General features: G+C 45.4%; 1 protein-coding gene across 2 annotated transcripts in view; it reads left to right on the forward strand.

Annotated features, from left to right (window-relative positions):
• The first annotated feature begins 8,440 nt into the window (after positions 1-8,440).
• Positions 8,441-14,992, forward strand: part of TRABD2B (TraB domain containing 2B) — a 412,663-nt gene continuing 406,111 nt past the window's right edge. For both annotated transcript variants that reach the window (XR_012160561.1, XM_073358274.1), the window contains exons 1-2: positions 8,441-8,956; positions 10,764-11,324. Coding sequence is in view for 1 of the 2 variants with exons in the window: in XM_073358274.1 (XP_073214375.1) it covers positions 8,849-8,956; positions 10,764-11,324 (669 nt within the window). In the remaining variant the exon portion in view is untranslated. The remainder of the gene's footprint in view (positions 8,957-10,763; positions 11,325-14,992) is intronic.

The raw sequence follows: 14,992 nt of genomic DNA on the forward strand, positions 1-14,992 counted from the left end.
AGAGGAGAATGATCACATCCCTTGATCTGCTGGCAATGCTTCTATTTATACAGCCCAAAATGCCGTTAGCCTTCACTGTTGACTCATATCCAGCTTCTCGTCCACTGTAACCCCTAGGTCCTTTTCTGCAGAACTGCTCCCTAGCCACTTACTCCCTAATCTGTAGCGGTGCATGAGATTCTTCCGTTCTAAGTGCAGGACTCTGCACTTGTCCTTGTTGAACCTCATCAGATTTCTTTTGGCCCAATCCTCTAATTTGTCTAGGGCCCTCTGTATCCTATCCCTACCCTCCAGACTATCTACCTCTCCTCCCAGTTTAGTGTCATCTGCAAACTTGCTGAGGGTGCAATCCACACCATCCTCCAGATCATTAATGAAGATATTGAACAAAACCAGCCTCCGGACCAACCCTTGGGGCACTCCACTTGATACCAGCTGCCAACTAGACATGGAGCCATTGATCACTACCCGTTGAGCCCGGCGATCTAACCAGCTTTCTATCCACCTTATAGTCCATTCATCCAGCCCATACTTTTAAACGTATTCATTTACAAAATGTCTAAGAATATGGAATTTGATTGTTCAAACTTTGACTTATGAAAGAGCTTGGCACTGGACATAAAAAAGAAAATATCACAGTCAGAAAATCCTACATAATAATAATAACATTTATTTCCACAGGGTTTGCAAATAAACAAAACATTTTTTGTCCGGAAAAGACAGTTTCTATGCACACACGCCAATTTGCAATGCAAAACAATTCTTCCAGACAAAGATTTCCTCAGTGAAATTCACAACCTCTGCAAAGAAGCGTTTCGTTGATTTCATTACACACCCTCACAAATCTATATTTACTGTCAAAAATGATCCCATTTCTCTGAATTTCACGAAACTATAAGTCTCTTTGTTCTGTGTTTGTACAGCTCCTAGCACAGAGGGGTCCTGGTCCCTGACTGGGGCTCCAACAAATAAAATAAAAATTTATAACACAGCTCTGCAAAGCTCACTCTCCAGTTGAATCTAATTGGGTTTTTAAAAATATGTGAAAAGCCATTTCCAGTACTGAATGCTCAAGCCATTACATGTAGTTTTCTCATTTTTCTCTTTTCTGTTTCTGTGTGAAAGACCCACACAAACATCAGAAGAAACTCACTTACTACATAGGGGACATATTGAAAGTGACTAGGCACAAAATGCTATCAAATGCACAGAGTAATCACTGATAAAAATATATTCTCTTTAATCTCTGTTATAGAAATTTAAGCTATTTTAGAAAGTTGTAGGTTAAAAACAGTGTACAGAAACATGTTATTTTTAAGCTTGACTCCAGGGATAAGTTGGGTTCCTATCACCAGAGAACTAATCAAAGAGAACGCATTGTTGCAACTAATGTTCTAGCTTGTTCCTGTGTTTTAATAGTCTGAGGACAGAGCTGGGCAGAAGAAGAGTTTGAGAGCTTTGTAATGGTGGGTGCTGTTTGCTTTCTGAAACTCAGCTGTTCTTTCTTTCTGGGTTTAGTATTAATTTGTCTTGCTAAGACAATTCAAATGGGAGTTTTATGGTTCTATAATAAACAGAAAGCGGACAACTGAAGGGCATGCAAGAAAAGACAGAAGCCATATATACCATAAGCACTGCATTATGTATTTCATATCACCTACCTTTCTGACATCTTTTCCTATTAACTTTCAGTATGTATCAACAAAGTTGCCACTCTGTACTGAGCCGTCTTAAATCACTTTAGTCAATCGATGTTTGACACTTTGTACCCTTTGAATTAAGGTTATAAATATATGAAAGCCATTTGGAAAGATCTGACCTGAGAGGAGTGAAAGGTAAAGATTACTATGGCTGAAATGCCACAGCTTCACTCCGATGATTAAGAACGGACTATTCTACACATACACTCCGAAAACAGAAGAGGTGTTAACTCCAGAAGAAATAAACAAGTAGCTGAAGGAAACTAGACCATATTTTTATAACTCGTGGGGAGAGGTGTGTGGAAAGAGTCTAGGAATCTCCAAATTATTATGTTTGAGAGTCTGAATGGAGAAAAAACTAAAATGTTATCATGCAAATCTGAGTGGTGGGAAGAATTTCCCCAGTAACTTCAACTGTACACATATGTATTTGGCTTTATTTTCAGTTGTGCTTGTCTCATCTCTACCCACATTCCATACATTTTAAAGCACTATTTTTCTAAACCAGACCACTCTGGAACCTTGCAAAAGAGACTTCCTCAAGGAGAGTCTGAGCTCATCTGAAATCAATGCGAGTCCTTCCACTGCTTTACCAGGCAATGAATCAGGCCTTAAAAAAGCAATCTTCCCAGTCATCAGTGGAGTCTTCATTACAGCTTCTATTGTCACCTCCACCACGTTATCTTCCCTTCCACATCTTATTCCATTTCCCCAGAGGAAAAACTGGGAGCCTGGGTGAGTCTTGCCGTGTTTTCTATAGGTCAACAATTCTGGACTCTTTGTGAGCTTACAATCTATACCACCCGGCCTCCAAAGATTTACATATGTGCTTCATTTTAAGCACGAGTAGCCCTGTTGGCATCAACTATTCATTCAGCAGCACCCTGAGTACTTTGGCATGCAGTGAGGGGCACTTGATCAACCAGATATCACGTGTGTGACACGAATAATAATAGCAATCGACTGGCAACTAGAGGGTAAAATTCCGTAGGCTCCAGAGCATGCCCATCCACTCCCAGAAGAAGAGATTCCCCATGTTATCAGGGGAGCGGCCAGCTAGCTTTACAAAAGCTTTCCACGTATCCAGAGGGGCTTCACATTTCAGTACAGCACAGTTTGCATTAGTATACTGCATTTGTAGAGTGCCTAGCACAAACACATCTCACCCCTCACCCCCCAATCAACTGCGGCCTGCAACACAAATAAATAATATGAGCCCATGACAATGTTATATGTGCTGTATCCTGAATTATTAATTAACAATGAAACCAAATCCTCCCAACCCAAACACCTCTTTGATCTTTGGGAAAGTTCAGATCTTAGGCCCAGGTCCATTGCTAAAGAAACAGCATCAAGAGAAATGCTGGGAAGACAGAGTTTTGTCATGTGATGTTAGAAAACATTTCACGGTGGAATTTATTAACATACAAGGACCTTGCGAGACACAATGACCTACTAAACTTATAACTAACTAGGCTTTTGTTTATCTGATCAACAGATGGTGTTTTTCTAATCTCACAGCTATTCCGCATCACAGCACTGAAGTGGCTGCTGGAAAAGGAAATTCATCTTGGAATCAAAAGACCCACCAGTCTAAAAATGAACAGGCCCACACATGGAAATACAAATGCAACAAACGCGAGCCATATTTCACAGGCTGTAAAATAAAATAAGCGGTGGTGTTTTTTAAAAGCAGAGCTGCTAAATAGGTGAATTTCATATGTGTATGGTTTTGTATACAAAAGGTAGCACTGAAAGTCCACTGATGATTCTTGCAAGAATAGAGATGTTTTTAAAACCCTGAGTCATAGCCAGATTCCATGATGGGCATTATACTCTGCCTATCTACGTTCCTTCTTCATTGGATGTGGCACTTTTCATTTTCTGTCTTAAACTGCTGAGTACTGTACGCTGTTAAACAGCTTCCTCGCCCCACCCCAGAAGTGGTTGCATTTCAGTAGTATTTCAAGTGATTCCCAATAATTAGCAAAACAATTTGGGAGCATTCAGGATGAGACACATGTTATAAATATACACTGATACTATTCCATATTATACCCAAAAAAGTAACATGCCACATTAAAAATGAAAGATTCTAGATTTTTTTCAAAAGCATGATTATTTTAACTGGAATTCTTGAAATTCAAAAAGAAAGTCCCTGTTCCAAAATAATTCATTTACTTTTACAGTTTGTTCCTCTGGGCAATTTTTATAGCTAGCCTTTTCTACCAGCTAACTGCTAACCATCAAACCATTAAGCTTCTTTAACAGGCTTTGGGGTTTATCACAGAGGCCCTGAACTGCTCCAGCTTGAAACCTACAGTAGCAGGTAGAGAGTTATACATGTTCAAAGATCAGAGCAATTATTTAATGATTTTGGTAAATATTTACATTAGAAGGGGGTTAACATTACTTCAGATTTGCCCTGAACGGCTGTGTTTAAATGAGAAGTGCAGGGACATATGGAACTGATCTTAAAAGAAAAATTACAAGTACACAAAAGAATTAATTTCCCTTGCTGCTGCAGAAGCGATGGCCTTGTAAAAGTCATCGGTCTGAGGCGTGCCTTTAAGTCCTAGGTGAGACGTCATGATGGATGGCATGCGATTTGCGGTCTGCCGTTTCTGCTCCCTGGACCGTTGACTGAAATTTCCACAACCCGACTCCGCCACTTTAATAGGACAGTTCGGCTTCTGTCTCATGCTGGGATGTACGTTCCTGTTCTTTTTATGGTTACTTTAGTCATCTCACCCGCAAGCAGCATAAATCAACAAGAGGCTGTGCTTTCCCAGCTAGACGGCGCTTGCATTAAGGGATGGCTCAGGGATTTGCTATAAACCCGGGTATATATTGATCCCAGTGCACCTGCCTTTTACCTAGCAATGGCTACCTGCATTGCCCTTGTGCACAGATAGAGCTATTCGTGTTAGGAGCACTGCGGGCTGGGCCCATACACAACTAACTATCCTACAGGATGACAGGTTTCAGTGGTAGCCGTGTTAGTCTGTATCAGCAAAAAAAACCCGAGGAGTTCTTGTGGCTAAGAGGCTGTGGGGGAGCCCAGGGGCGGGGGAGTGCTTGGGGGGAGCAGAGTATCACCCTGCCCTTGGATCTCCTGGCTGGCCCCAGAGCGAGATGTTGGGGGCTCATCAGAGGGTATGGCATGGCACCGTGTGGGAGCAGCTCCCCCACTGGCAGCCGCCTGTCCTACTGCCCTTCCAGCGGCCCACACCTCCGCGGGGATGCGGTTAAAGTGTCTCATCAGGGCTGAGCATTGATGCCCCACTGAGATTAATTGGGGAGACCCACCAGCCATCATTCCTGCAGACTCAGGCTGCTGGAAGGCTGGCTTCCCGCCCATGCCAGGGCTAGAAAGAGGCTGCCTCTTCTGGCTCCTTTGGGATTTCCCTTGGCAGCATGTCGGGGATAGATTGTCATCATGCAGCTCTTTAGATTTAAGCAACAGAGAAAAGAAAAGGGGTACTTGTGGCACCTTAGAGACTAACAAATTTATTTGAGCATAAGCTTTCGTGAGCTACAGCTCACTTCATCGGATGCATTCAGTGAAAAATACAGTATATCATGAAAGCTTATGCTTAAATAAATTTGTTAGTCTCTAAGGTGCCACAAGTCCTCCTTTTCTTTTTGCGAACACAGACTAACACGGCTGCTACTCTGAAACCAAGCAATGGAGAGACATCCAGATTAAAAGCTTCAAGTGTCCTAATTATCAATTCAATTTACACTTGCATAGTGGCAGCCACCCAGCAGCGGTAAATACTTATCTACAGGTAACGTTTACTCAGCCAGCCACCAGCATTAACTAATCCTATACAGGTTTCAGAGTAAGAGCCGTGTTAGTCTGTATTCGCAAAAAGAAAAGGAGGACTTGTGGCACCTTAGAGACTAACCAATTTATTTAAATAAATTGGTTAGTCTCTAAGGTGCCACAAGTCCTCCTTTTCTTTAATCCTATACAGATAACTCAGCCAGCCAGGAAGTCTCCCCAGGAACACACTCTTGGCTTTCCCCCGAGCCCTACCAGCTTTTGTGGCATGCCGTGAAGGTCACCAATGATGGGTTATTTTCGACCAAAGATGGAAGCACGTTCCAAAGTCCTCACCGAGGGGTGGCTTGTCAGGCCAGGCAAGTGAGGCGCAGCCTAACTGAGAATTCCCCCAAGCTACAAAGTACATTTTGCATAGTCTTGGTCACGTCATTGATAAATATCTCCGGCTTGGACAAAGGACAGACTGTGATTTGACGTAACGGTCCCAACCGACTCCCTCCCCGAGTGAAACGCAACGCCAGAAAGTTCAAATTGAGACTCCAATCTTGGAATAGGTAATGGTGCCTCAAGAAGCGGCCTTGTTACCACAGCGATTTACCACACCTAGGAGTCACTTCATAAGGACATTGCTATGGTAGCCATGGCTGGGTGAGGCAGGAGAGCAGCAGTTAAGCCTGCCAGGCATTTACAGGGGGTAGGGATGGGCCCGGCACCCTGTGCTCCCCCGAATCCCTGTGTGTTTGCACAAAGGGGCAATATCGAAGCATCCAGGCCCTCCTGGCACGCCCTCCCACCCCTTGCACCAGTCTGGGTAACGGTGGCAGCAGCTCCAGCTTCTTCACTATAAATAAGGGTATGTTTCAGTAGCTATTACACCGTACATGGGCAGGGGTGGAAAGAGCTATAGAAAAAGGCTGAGGACTCCAGCTTAGAGCCTCTGGTGAGCGCAGCTGTGACAGCGTGCACCAAGGAGAAATGCAATCATCTTGCTGCACATGGGTATAGTAGATATGCATGTTTACAATTCCAGCCCCGCACCTGCAAAGAGCTCTGCATGGGAAACCCCTACAGCCCCCTTCCGCAATTTGCAAGGTTTCCAGAGTGCTTGTAAACAATGGTCCTGTACAGACTTACACACGTAAGTAACTTGACACACACGGGCAGCCCCATTGAAGTCAGTGTAATTCTTTATCAGATCATGGCCTTAGTTGGAAAAAATCTATCCTCCTTTATGCGTTTCCTATCTCCAGGATCTTGTCTGATAAATCCGTGGGTCTAATTTTCCTCTATAAAAATGTGCCACTGATATCAAAGCTATTGTTAGGAGAACACACTGTTTTCATGTCTGGAAGCCAGAAACGGAATCCAAGCAAAACAAATTTGATTTGCTTTCAACGTCAAAGCTCCTTCAATCGTCTTGTGTAGTTACATTTGTTTAATAGTAACCACAGTGACTGATACACGTGACGTCATTTCAGGCTTTGCCCGGGTTTTAGAAGAATCTTATTTATAATTAATCAGAGGGACCCGATCCTGCCAGCTTTACCCTGGCAAATGCCCATTACCAAAAATGGGAGTTTTGATTAAGGACTCAGGAAGTTGTTAAAAAACCAGTCACCTTTAACTCTTTACAGCGCAGCGTGTATGTAATATACACACAGAGCGCTCAATGCCTACCCTAGGTAGATTTTATGTTTTAATATGTTAAAAGATGACCTGAGCATTGATGCTTAGATATAAACTTCCCCAAAGTTTGGGGAGTGTTTAGATCCAGGATTTGGATTACTGCAGATAGGGACCAGCTGTACAGTTCTGACCCAGAGCTCGTCTGTTGTGTTGCGTGGATGTGGGTGGTTCCAAGCCACTGTATATACAATTGATATACATTGTCCCTCCATTTTAGATATGGGGACGCTCATGCGCAGAGGGATTATGTTCAATTTGCCCACGCACATGCAGTAAGTAAATGGAAGAGCTGGGCATAGAATCTAAGTGTGAAATCTCGGCCATGCTGAAGTCAATGGCAAAACTTTCACGGACTTTAGTTGGGCCAGGATTTTGCCTGAAGCCAGCTACTGGCCAAAGCTGTCTCACATAGCCACTTCCAAGTGGTGACAAGCCACACATGTTTTGAGATTCTTATGAAGTGTCGGTATCAGAGCCTCTGAAGTTTGCAAAACAGGACCAGAGATCTCTTTAGAGAAGCTTACTTTCTCAGGAGGCTTTATATCCCGATTCCAACCCAGGGGTGCAAAGGCAGCTGCCAAGGGGAATGGATGTGGGAAAATACACATTCAACTGTTTCAAAAGCTTGAACACAAAGTTGTGGTTTGATTCTATAATGAAGGGCTGGAGGATTCAGGGGTGGGAAGGAGGGGCATATGGTCATTTTTTACAGTTGTTTGGAGAGAAGGACGGAAGGCAAACACACTCGGGGATAGTGAATGCTACAAACACCTGCATGTGACCCTGCCCAGATTAAGAAATAAAACTGAAAGGGGGGGGGGGCATATTTCTTCTTCTATAGCAATGAGGAGAGGCCCTGGAAAGTTTGGCAATGATTTAAGAAGAAACTCACCTTTCAAAAGGAACCGCTAATTGAGGGGGTATCTTGGAGCTGCACGTTCAGAGAGTTTAACCCCCATTCCCGCCCCGTCCAGCTGCAGGTGGAAATCGGGACAACTGAGGCACTGAACCTAGGAAACCAGCGGGCTGATCAAACCGGTCCCTTTGCCGGCAGGGTAAAGCTGCCTATGGACTGAGCCTTCAGCGCCGGCTGGTGAGATGATTGAGAAACAGGCGCCCTCTAGTGGCGTCAGCGCCTCCCTGCGGCGCACCAAAAAAAAAAAAAAAAAAAAGTTTGGGAAAGTTGGAAGTTGCTGTAAGTTTTTGCCTCCTCGCTGCGTGTGTGTGTGTGTCTGTGATATTGACATGCAGATCAGTACCCGCCTTCCTGTGCCTGTTCAAATAGCCGTCCCCAGCTCCATCCTCACCAGCGAGGCTCCAAGCCCCCCTCCTGGAAAGCTCCTTTTGCTCTCCCACCTCCTTTCCCCAGCGCCGAAAAACTGCTCCGGCCAGCTCAGAAGTGGCTCCTGCGGTCTGCAAACAGAGCATGGCGGAGGCTGGGGCTCCGCCGCAGAGCCGGGCGCATCCTCGGAGCAGCCTTTCCCCCTCTGACAGGCCCTGAGCAGAGAGGGGGGCTCCGGGCGCCGGCTCCTGCTCTGCACTTGTCGCCTGCGGACGGGACGGGCGAAGTTTGTCTGAATAACCAGACCGGGGCAAGGACGGGGCCGGGGGCGGGGAGGACGCTTGAGACCCCGAAGAGCCACCAGGGAAGGCTCCGCTGGGGAGAGGCAGGATGCAACCCACCCTGGCGCTGCTCTACTTCATCTTCGGGGGGATCCTGCCAGGCGCGACATCCAGGAGGAAGCAGACGGAGCCCGGGCCATGTGAGCTGCCCCGATCGGTGAGCGGCTTCCCCTCGCCCCAGCCCGCGCCCTGCGCTCCGGCTTCACGCCCAAGCCCCAGGAACGACCAGACGACCCGCCGTGGCGGGGACTGGCCCTCTGCCTGCCATTCTCCTCCAGGTGCCGGCGGGGGGAGGGAGGGTAAGGGGTTAATTGCTGCTTTCTACCCTCCCCGCCCCAATCAGTTCCCCCTGCCAGGGCATGGAGACATTCCCATCCCAGCCCTGTTTGCCTCCCTCTCCTCTGATGGACCAGGGGGCGGCTGCGGGGCTTGGCTCAAGGGGGACAGGGGGGGTGCCCAGTTTGCCCAGGGCATGCCAGCTGCCAGGCGCTTTCTCCCCGAGGAGCCCTGCAGGGAGATGGGGCTGGACTGCGGCTGCTCCAGGGCAAAGCTATGGGGTGGGTCTGATCCCGCCAGCCCAAGGGGGTCACTTTCCCTCTGCCTGCCTGGCTGGATCCACACGTCCAGCGCTCCTGTGCAGAGAGCTCATCCGGCTGCCTCCCCACACGCACCGGGCAGTGCCTCTAGAAAGGCAGGGCTGCGTGTATGGGCTCATGGCTCTGAGCGTACCCCGCTGTGTGGGAGCATGCACGTCCCGTGGGGAGAGTTTATACCTGGGTGTAGACCCAGGCACATTAAATACAGTTTCTGCACATGTCTTTCCATATCTACACACTGCCTCCCCTGAGCACTGTGTGTATATAGGGGCACATATAGATACTGTATATATTTTTCATCGAGCTGTACCTGTATGTGGGTCTAGCCATCACCACCTTTATCTGTGTGGTTACATGCTAATTGTGCAGGGGGTGTATATATAGCTATAGAAACATAGCTAAGTCCAGTTACTGAAAAGGGATCCACTTTTATGAATTTGCCAAGGTGCCAGTTAGATTTTAAAGCGGAAATCCAACAAGCTGGGTTTGCTAATTGGATAAGCGTTGTTAGAGCCAACATAGGATGGACTCTAATAGCGTTAGCCTTCTTTCCACCTTCTCTGTATGTATCTATCTATCTTCTTACTATATGTTCCATTCTATGCATCCGATGAAGTGGGCTGCAGCCCACGAAAGCTTCTGCTCTAATAAATTGGTCAGTCTCTAAAGCGCCACAAGTCCTCCTGTTCTTTTGGCGGATACAGACTAACAGGCTGCTACTCTGAAACCTTCTTTTATTGGATGCGGGGAGTGTTCACTTACTAATTTTAAGGCTGGATTCAACTTTCAGGGCCACTTTGAACTTGAACTGTATTTTTCAAATCAGGGCACTTGCTTATTCGTAACTAGCCAACAAGTTATTAATTCGCCCAGAACCACATTAGTTACACAACCCACAGTTCATCACTCACATGGAGACAGAACCAATGTTTTGGGTGTGCACGGCACACACACTACAGTCAATCACAGACTAGAGTTGAGTTATACCAAGGAACAATGCACATGACAAGATTTCTTATTCACGTAGGTACACGCACAGGGACTGTATTTTATCTGGCCCTGTGTATTATAGCGGCTCAGTGTGCATATGCCTGGAGTGTGTGTTTGTGTGCCCATACATACGGAGACAGTTTATGTGTGGTTTATTTGTGTTGCGTATGGATTTATGGAGATAGACCGTTTCGGCGTATACCTCACAGACATCTCTACTGAGGCACAGGGTGCGTTGTAGGTATAGTGGGTGCAGCAGAGTTGCTGTATATAAAATTCTCTCTCTCTCTCTCTCACATGCTGTCCTGTTGTTTTGCTGGCCCTGAGCCTCGTCCCCAAAACGGGCTGGCTCTCTGACTGTCTCTCCCCCATCCCCAGCAGGGAGAGCTAAACTCCTTCTTGTGGACCATTCGCCGGGACCCCCCGGCCTACCTGTTTGGTACCATCCACGTGCCCTATACGCGGGTGTGGGACTTCATCCCTGAGAACTCCAAGGCAGCGTTCCAGGCCAGCTCCAGCGTTTACTTCGAACTGGACCTCACTGATCCCTACACCATCTCAGGCCTGGCCAGCTGCCAGCTGCTGCCCCACGGCGAGAACCTGCAGGACGTGCTGCCCCGGGAACTCTACCGCCGCCTCAAGCGGCACCTGGAGTACGTCAAGCTGATGCTGCCGCACTGGATGACCCCAGACCAGCGGGGCAAGGGGCTGTATGCCGACTACCTCTTCAACGCCATTGCTGGCAACTGGGAGCGCAAGAGGCCCGTCTGGGTGATGCTGATGGTCAACTCCCTGACTGAGACGGACATCCGCTCCCGAGGGGTGCCGGTACTAGACCTCTACCTGGCCCAGGAGGCTGAGCGGACGAAGAAGAGGACAGGAGCTGTGGAGAGGGTGGAAGAGCAGTGCCACCCACTGAATGGGCTCAACTTCTCCCAGGTAAGGCGGGCTTGGGCCCCTGGGCTTCTCTGCCCATCCCAACGAGGGGGTGGGGGAGGAAGGGAAACTGACCAGCGCCAGGGTAAGGGAGCTCAGGAAGACAAAGCATGAGCCAAAGCCCATTGAGGCTGTGATGGCCTTTAGAGCAGACCCTCAGCAACCCAACGCAGCGCTCAAGTGGCATAACACTGATGGTGCTGTGTATCTGCAGAGGTGACTCTTTCCCTCTGTGTGTGCACGGGATAGCCACCACAACACAAATGTGCACACACATACACTCTCGCTTTCTACTGCATGTGATATTAGGGAGCCAGAGGCACCGAGATGTGGTGTCTACAAGTTTGTAATTTGCAAGGGAATGTGTCAAACCTAGTATGTAATTTCTCCAGCAACTTGGTAAAAAGTTTTTAACACCATCCTCTCATTCCCTGCAACTCAGAAGTAAAAACGTGGACTAACTGCATGAGGGGAGTTTTAATGCCATTTTCAGTGTGTTTAATGTTACGCAAACTGCTTGGGTGTTCTTACTTTATTATTCCATGTCTAAAGAAATGGACTTTCATATAAGCTGTTGTGTATTGAGATAAGTTGAATTTTCATTTCTTGAATTTGCAAGGGGGCGGGGGTGGGCTGTGAAGAGGAGGTAAAGCTTGGAAAGTGAAGGACAGATTAAGGAGCAAGTGTTGGTGCAGCTTGAATCCAGAATGTCTCTTTCTGTGCGTAGATTCAGCTTTCTAAACCAGATTTCAAGCCAGGATCTATTTCATTTTAGTGGACTAGCAGTAATACATTCACAGCTCTTGACGTTGTTTTGTGAAACTGTCAAATTAGACATACTGGAAATTCTGAAAATGAGCAAAAAGAGTGGGAGGGGGAAATATTCCAGAGCAGACCATAACTTACAATTACAATGCATCATTTTTTTAACCGGCTTCTGTCATTACTGTTAGTGCAACTATTTCCTGTCCTACCCTGCTGTCCTTATTTGAACAAAAAAATCCTCAGTGACCCTTTAAGTGGAGAAATTGCCACCAAGTGATGCATTTTCCAGAGATCTAATGGGGGTTTTGCTTTACAGGGGAAAATCACTTTTTTTTTTCTTTTAGCAAAAATAAATTTCTTTAATGTTCCTAGTTGTAAGCGTGTACACAGAGTATATAGAGTCCCCACAGCAAATCTCTGAGAGCGTGGGGTCTGAGAGCATGGAAAGTATAGTTTGAGTTGTTAAAAAATTCTTATTTCTAAAACTACAGACATCTGTGTTTTTTGACAAGGAATTTGCTTCTCCCTTTCCCTCAAAGAGTTAACTGCCTTTTCTTTTTTGTTGACCACATATTTCTTTAAAACCAAAGTCTAAATAATTAACCACGGTATCCTCCCAATATTGATCCAATCCTAGTTGGCTGTAGTAAGTCAAATGGTACTTAAAATAAAACACATGAAAGACCTTAGTTAAAAACCTACACTTGGAAGCCTTTTAAATGTGAATCATATTACACATTTTTGTGTGTGTGCGGGAAAGAGAATTGCAAAGAAATGTTCTTACCATAGTACTCAGGGGATGAGAAATCAACTTATTTTCCTTTTGGTCATTAGTTTTTAATGTGTACATAGAATCCCCCTTCCTTTAAAAAAAAAAAGAAATCAGGACTATTACCTATTTAGTAAAGGAGTTGTTTTATAGACAGTAAAGGGGAATTTTGTGGAAAATTCTGATTTTTATTAACAAAATGTTAGGTTTTGATTATTATGGATTGGTGACGTTACTATGAAAACAGGTCACCGTTCAAGAGTAACTTTAAAAATATTATTTTTCTTAGCTTGACGCCACTTCTGGAAAGGTGGCTGTCAAAACAACATGAGACAAAATTAAGTAAAACAAACCAGATAGCTCTTTACTTGCTTCCTTTAAGGTGAATACATTCTGGCACTTGGCAAATTGTTTGGCGGTAGTAATTTGTAATGTTATCACTCTGTCTAGCAGTCTCACTGCTTGGGGTATTACTGTGCTAATTGAGAGGAGCGGGTTCCTATAACTAGGTTTCTCCTCTTAATTCTAAATCTTGGAACCTTCTGTAAGACACACATAATTAAACGTACTAAAAATGGAAATCAGAAATTGACCAGTTCTTATATTCCACTCTGTGTGTGTGTGGTTTGAGAACATCTCCGCTAAATTACACTCCCATATCTGCTAAGGGCATCAGCACTTCTTACCTGCTTTCAGCATTACTCTAATATTGCATATAATATATAAGAATATTTGGAAATCAAGTCTTGTGATTGTGCCTCATTTAAACATCTCTATGCTTTTGTTTTCCAGGGAAAAATCCAGCATGTTTCCCTTAGTAAGTTTTAAAAAATAGTCATTTGCTTCCTCCCTGACGACATCCCCCTACCCCCCCGCTGCCATCCCCCCATATGAAAGGCAGCTTTGTGTTACTGAAAATTTTGTTTAGGACTTTGTACACCAAATCTGTTAATCTGATACCATGAGGAGGGGAAAATCAAGAAGTGATCACCCTGTTGTACTTGGTTTTTGATTGTTTCTTAAAGAAACGGGAGGATTTTGCATTGTTAACCAGGAATATTCCATGCCCAGAGTTCTTTCAATTTGTGAATTGTTTTATCAGATGAGAAAATTAAGGTGTACAATGTAACTCACTTCTTCTTTGAGAACGTGGTCTATCATTTTCCCATTAAGAAAAGGAGGACTTGTGGCACCTTAGAGACTAAGCTTTATTTGAGCATAAGCTTTCATGAGCTACAACTCACTTCATCGGATGCCTTGGCAATATAACATTTGTAGTCTGAGCCTCCATTCTGCATGGAACTTCTGTACAGTATTCCCTGCTGATATATGGAGACCATGTGGCTGATATATGGCAGCTTTACCATTGATTTTAATTGCTTTCTAAGTGTTCTTGAGATTGAGAGGGACCCAATCTAGTGTTTACAAGCACCCACAACTCCTAGTGACTTCAGTGAGAGTTTTGGTTACCCAAGAAATGCAGGGTCGGGCCCTGGATATTAGTAAGTACCAGCACTAGCAAACAACACAGTGCATCACTTGGTAGTGAAGGTTTCTAAATCCACGTGTGATAAGTAAAGGTGGGTCAGAACCTCATATTCCAGCATTGGGAAAGTTTGGATTCTGATTCAGAACAGATCAGAACAATATGGATCCATCTTAGTAGCTTTGATGAAGAGTGAAGTTTATGGGAAATAGCTCAAAGGTTTGGTGCCTAAATCCCTTTGAGGATCTGGGCCTGAGTTCTTAACAGACACTGCCCTGAATCTCCAAGCTCAGGTCCTGCTTCACATCCATATTTTGAACTCACCCGTGTCTTGTGGAGTTGCGTGGAATCTGCAGTGCCAGTTCAGGCCCATCTCTAGTTTTTAGGCTCCTAGTCCCAAATTAGGATGTTCTGTGGGAAGGGAGGAGGAAAGGCAGCCACATGAATGCCAATGGGAGCAGAAGTGATTTGCCCACAAATGGTCCATGGAGTGAGAGAGAGGATAATGCTTCCTGGAGCTCTAGAAGGAGCAATATCTCCCGGTGCTCTTGGGACCCCACTATCTAAAAGCTCCAATATAGTTATAACAAGGGCTTTCCAGGAAGCGAAAGTACCTGTTTGATTTTGGGTAGATGTGGGCCGACCCCACAC

The sequence above is a fragment of the Lepidochelys kempii genome, chromosome 8 (genome assembly GCF_965140285.1).
Source record: "Lepidochelys kempii isolate rLepKem1 chromosome 8, rLepKem1.hap1, whole genome shotgun sequence".
NCBI lineage: Eukaryota > Metazoa > Chordata > Testudines > Cheloniidae > Lepidochelys > Lepidochelys kempii.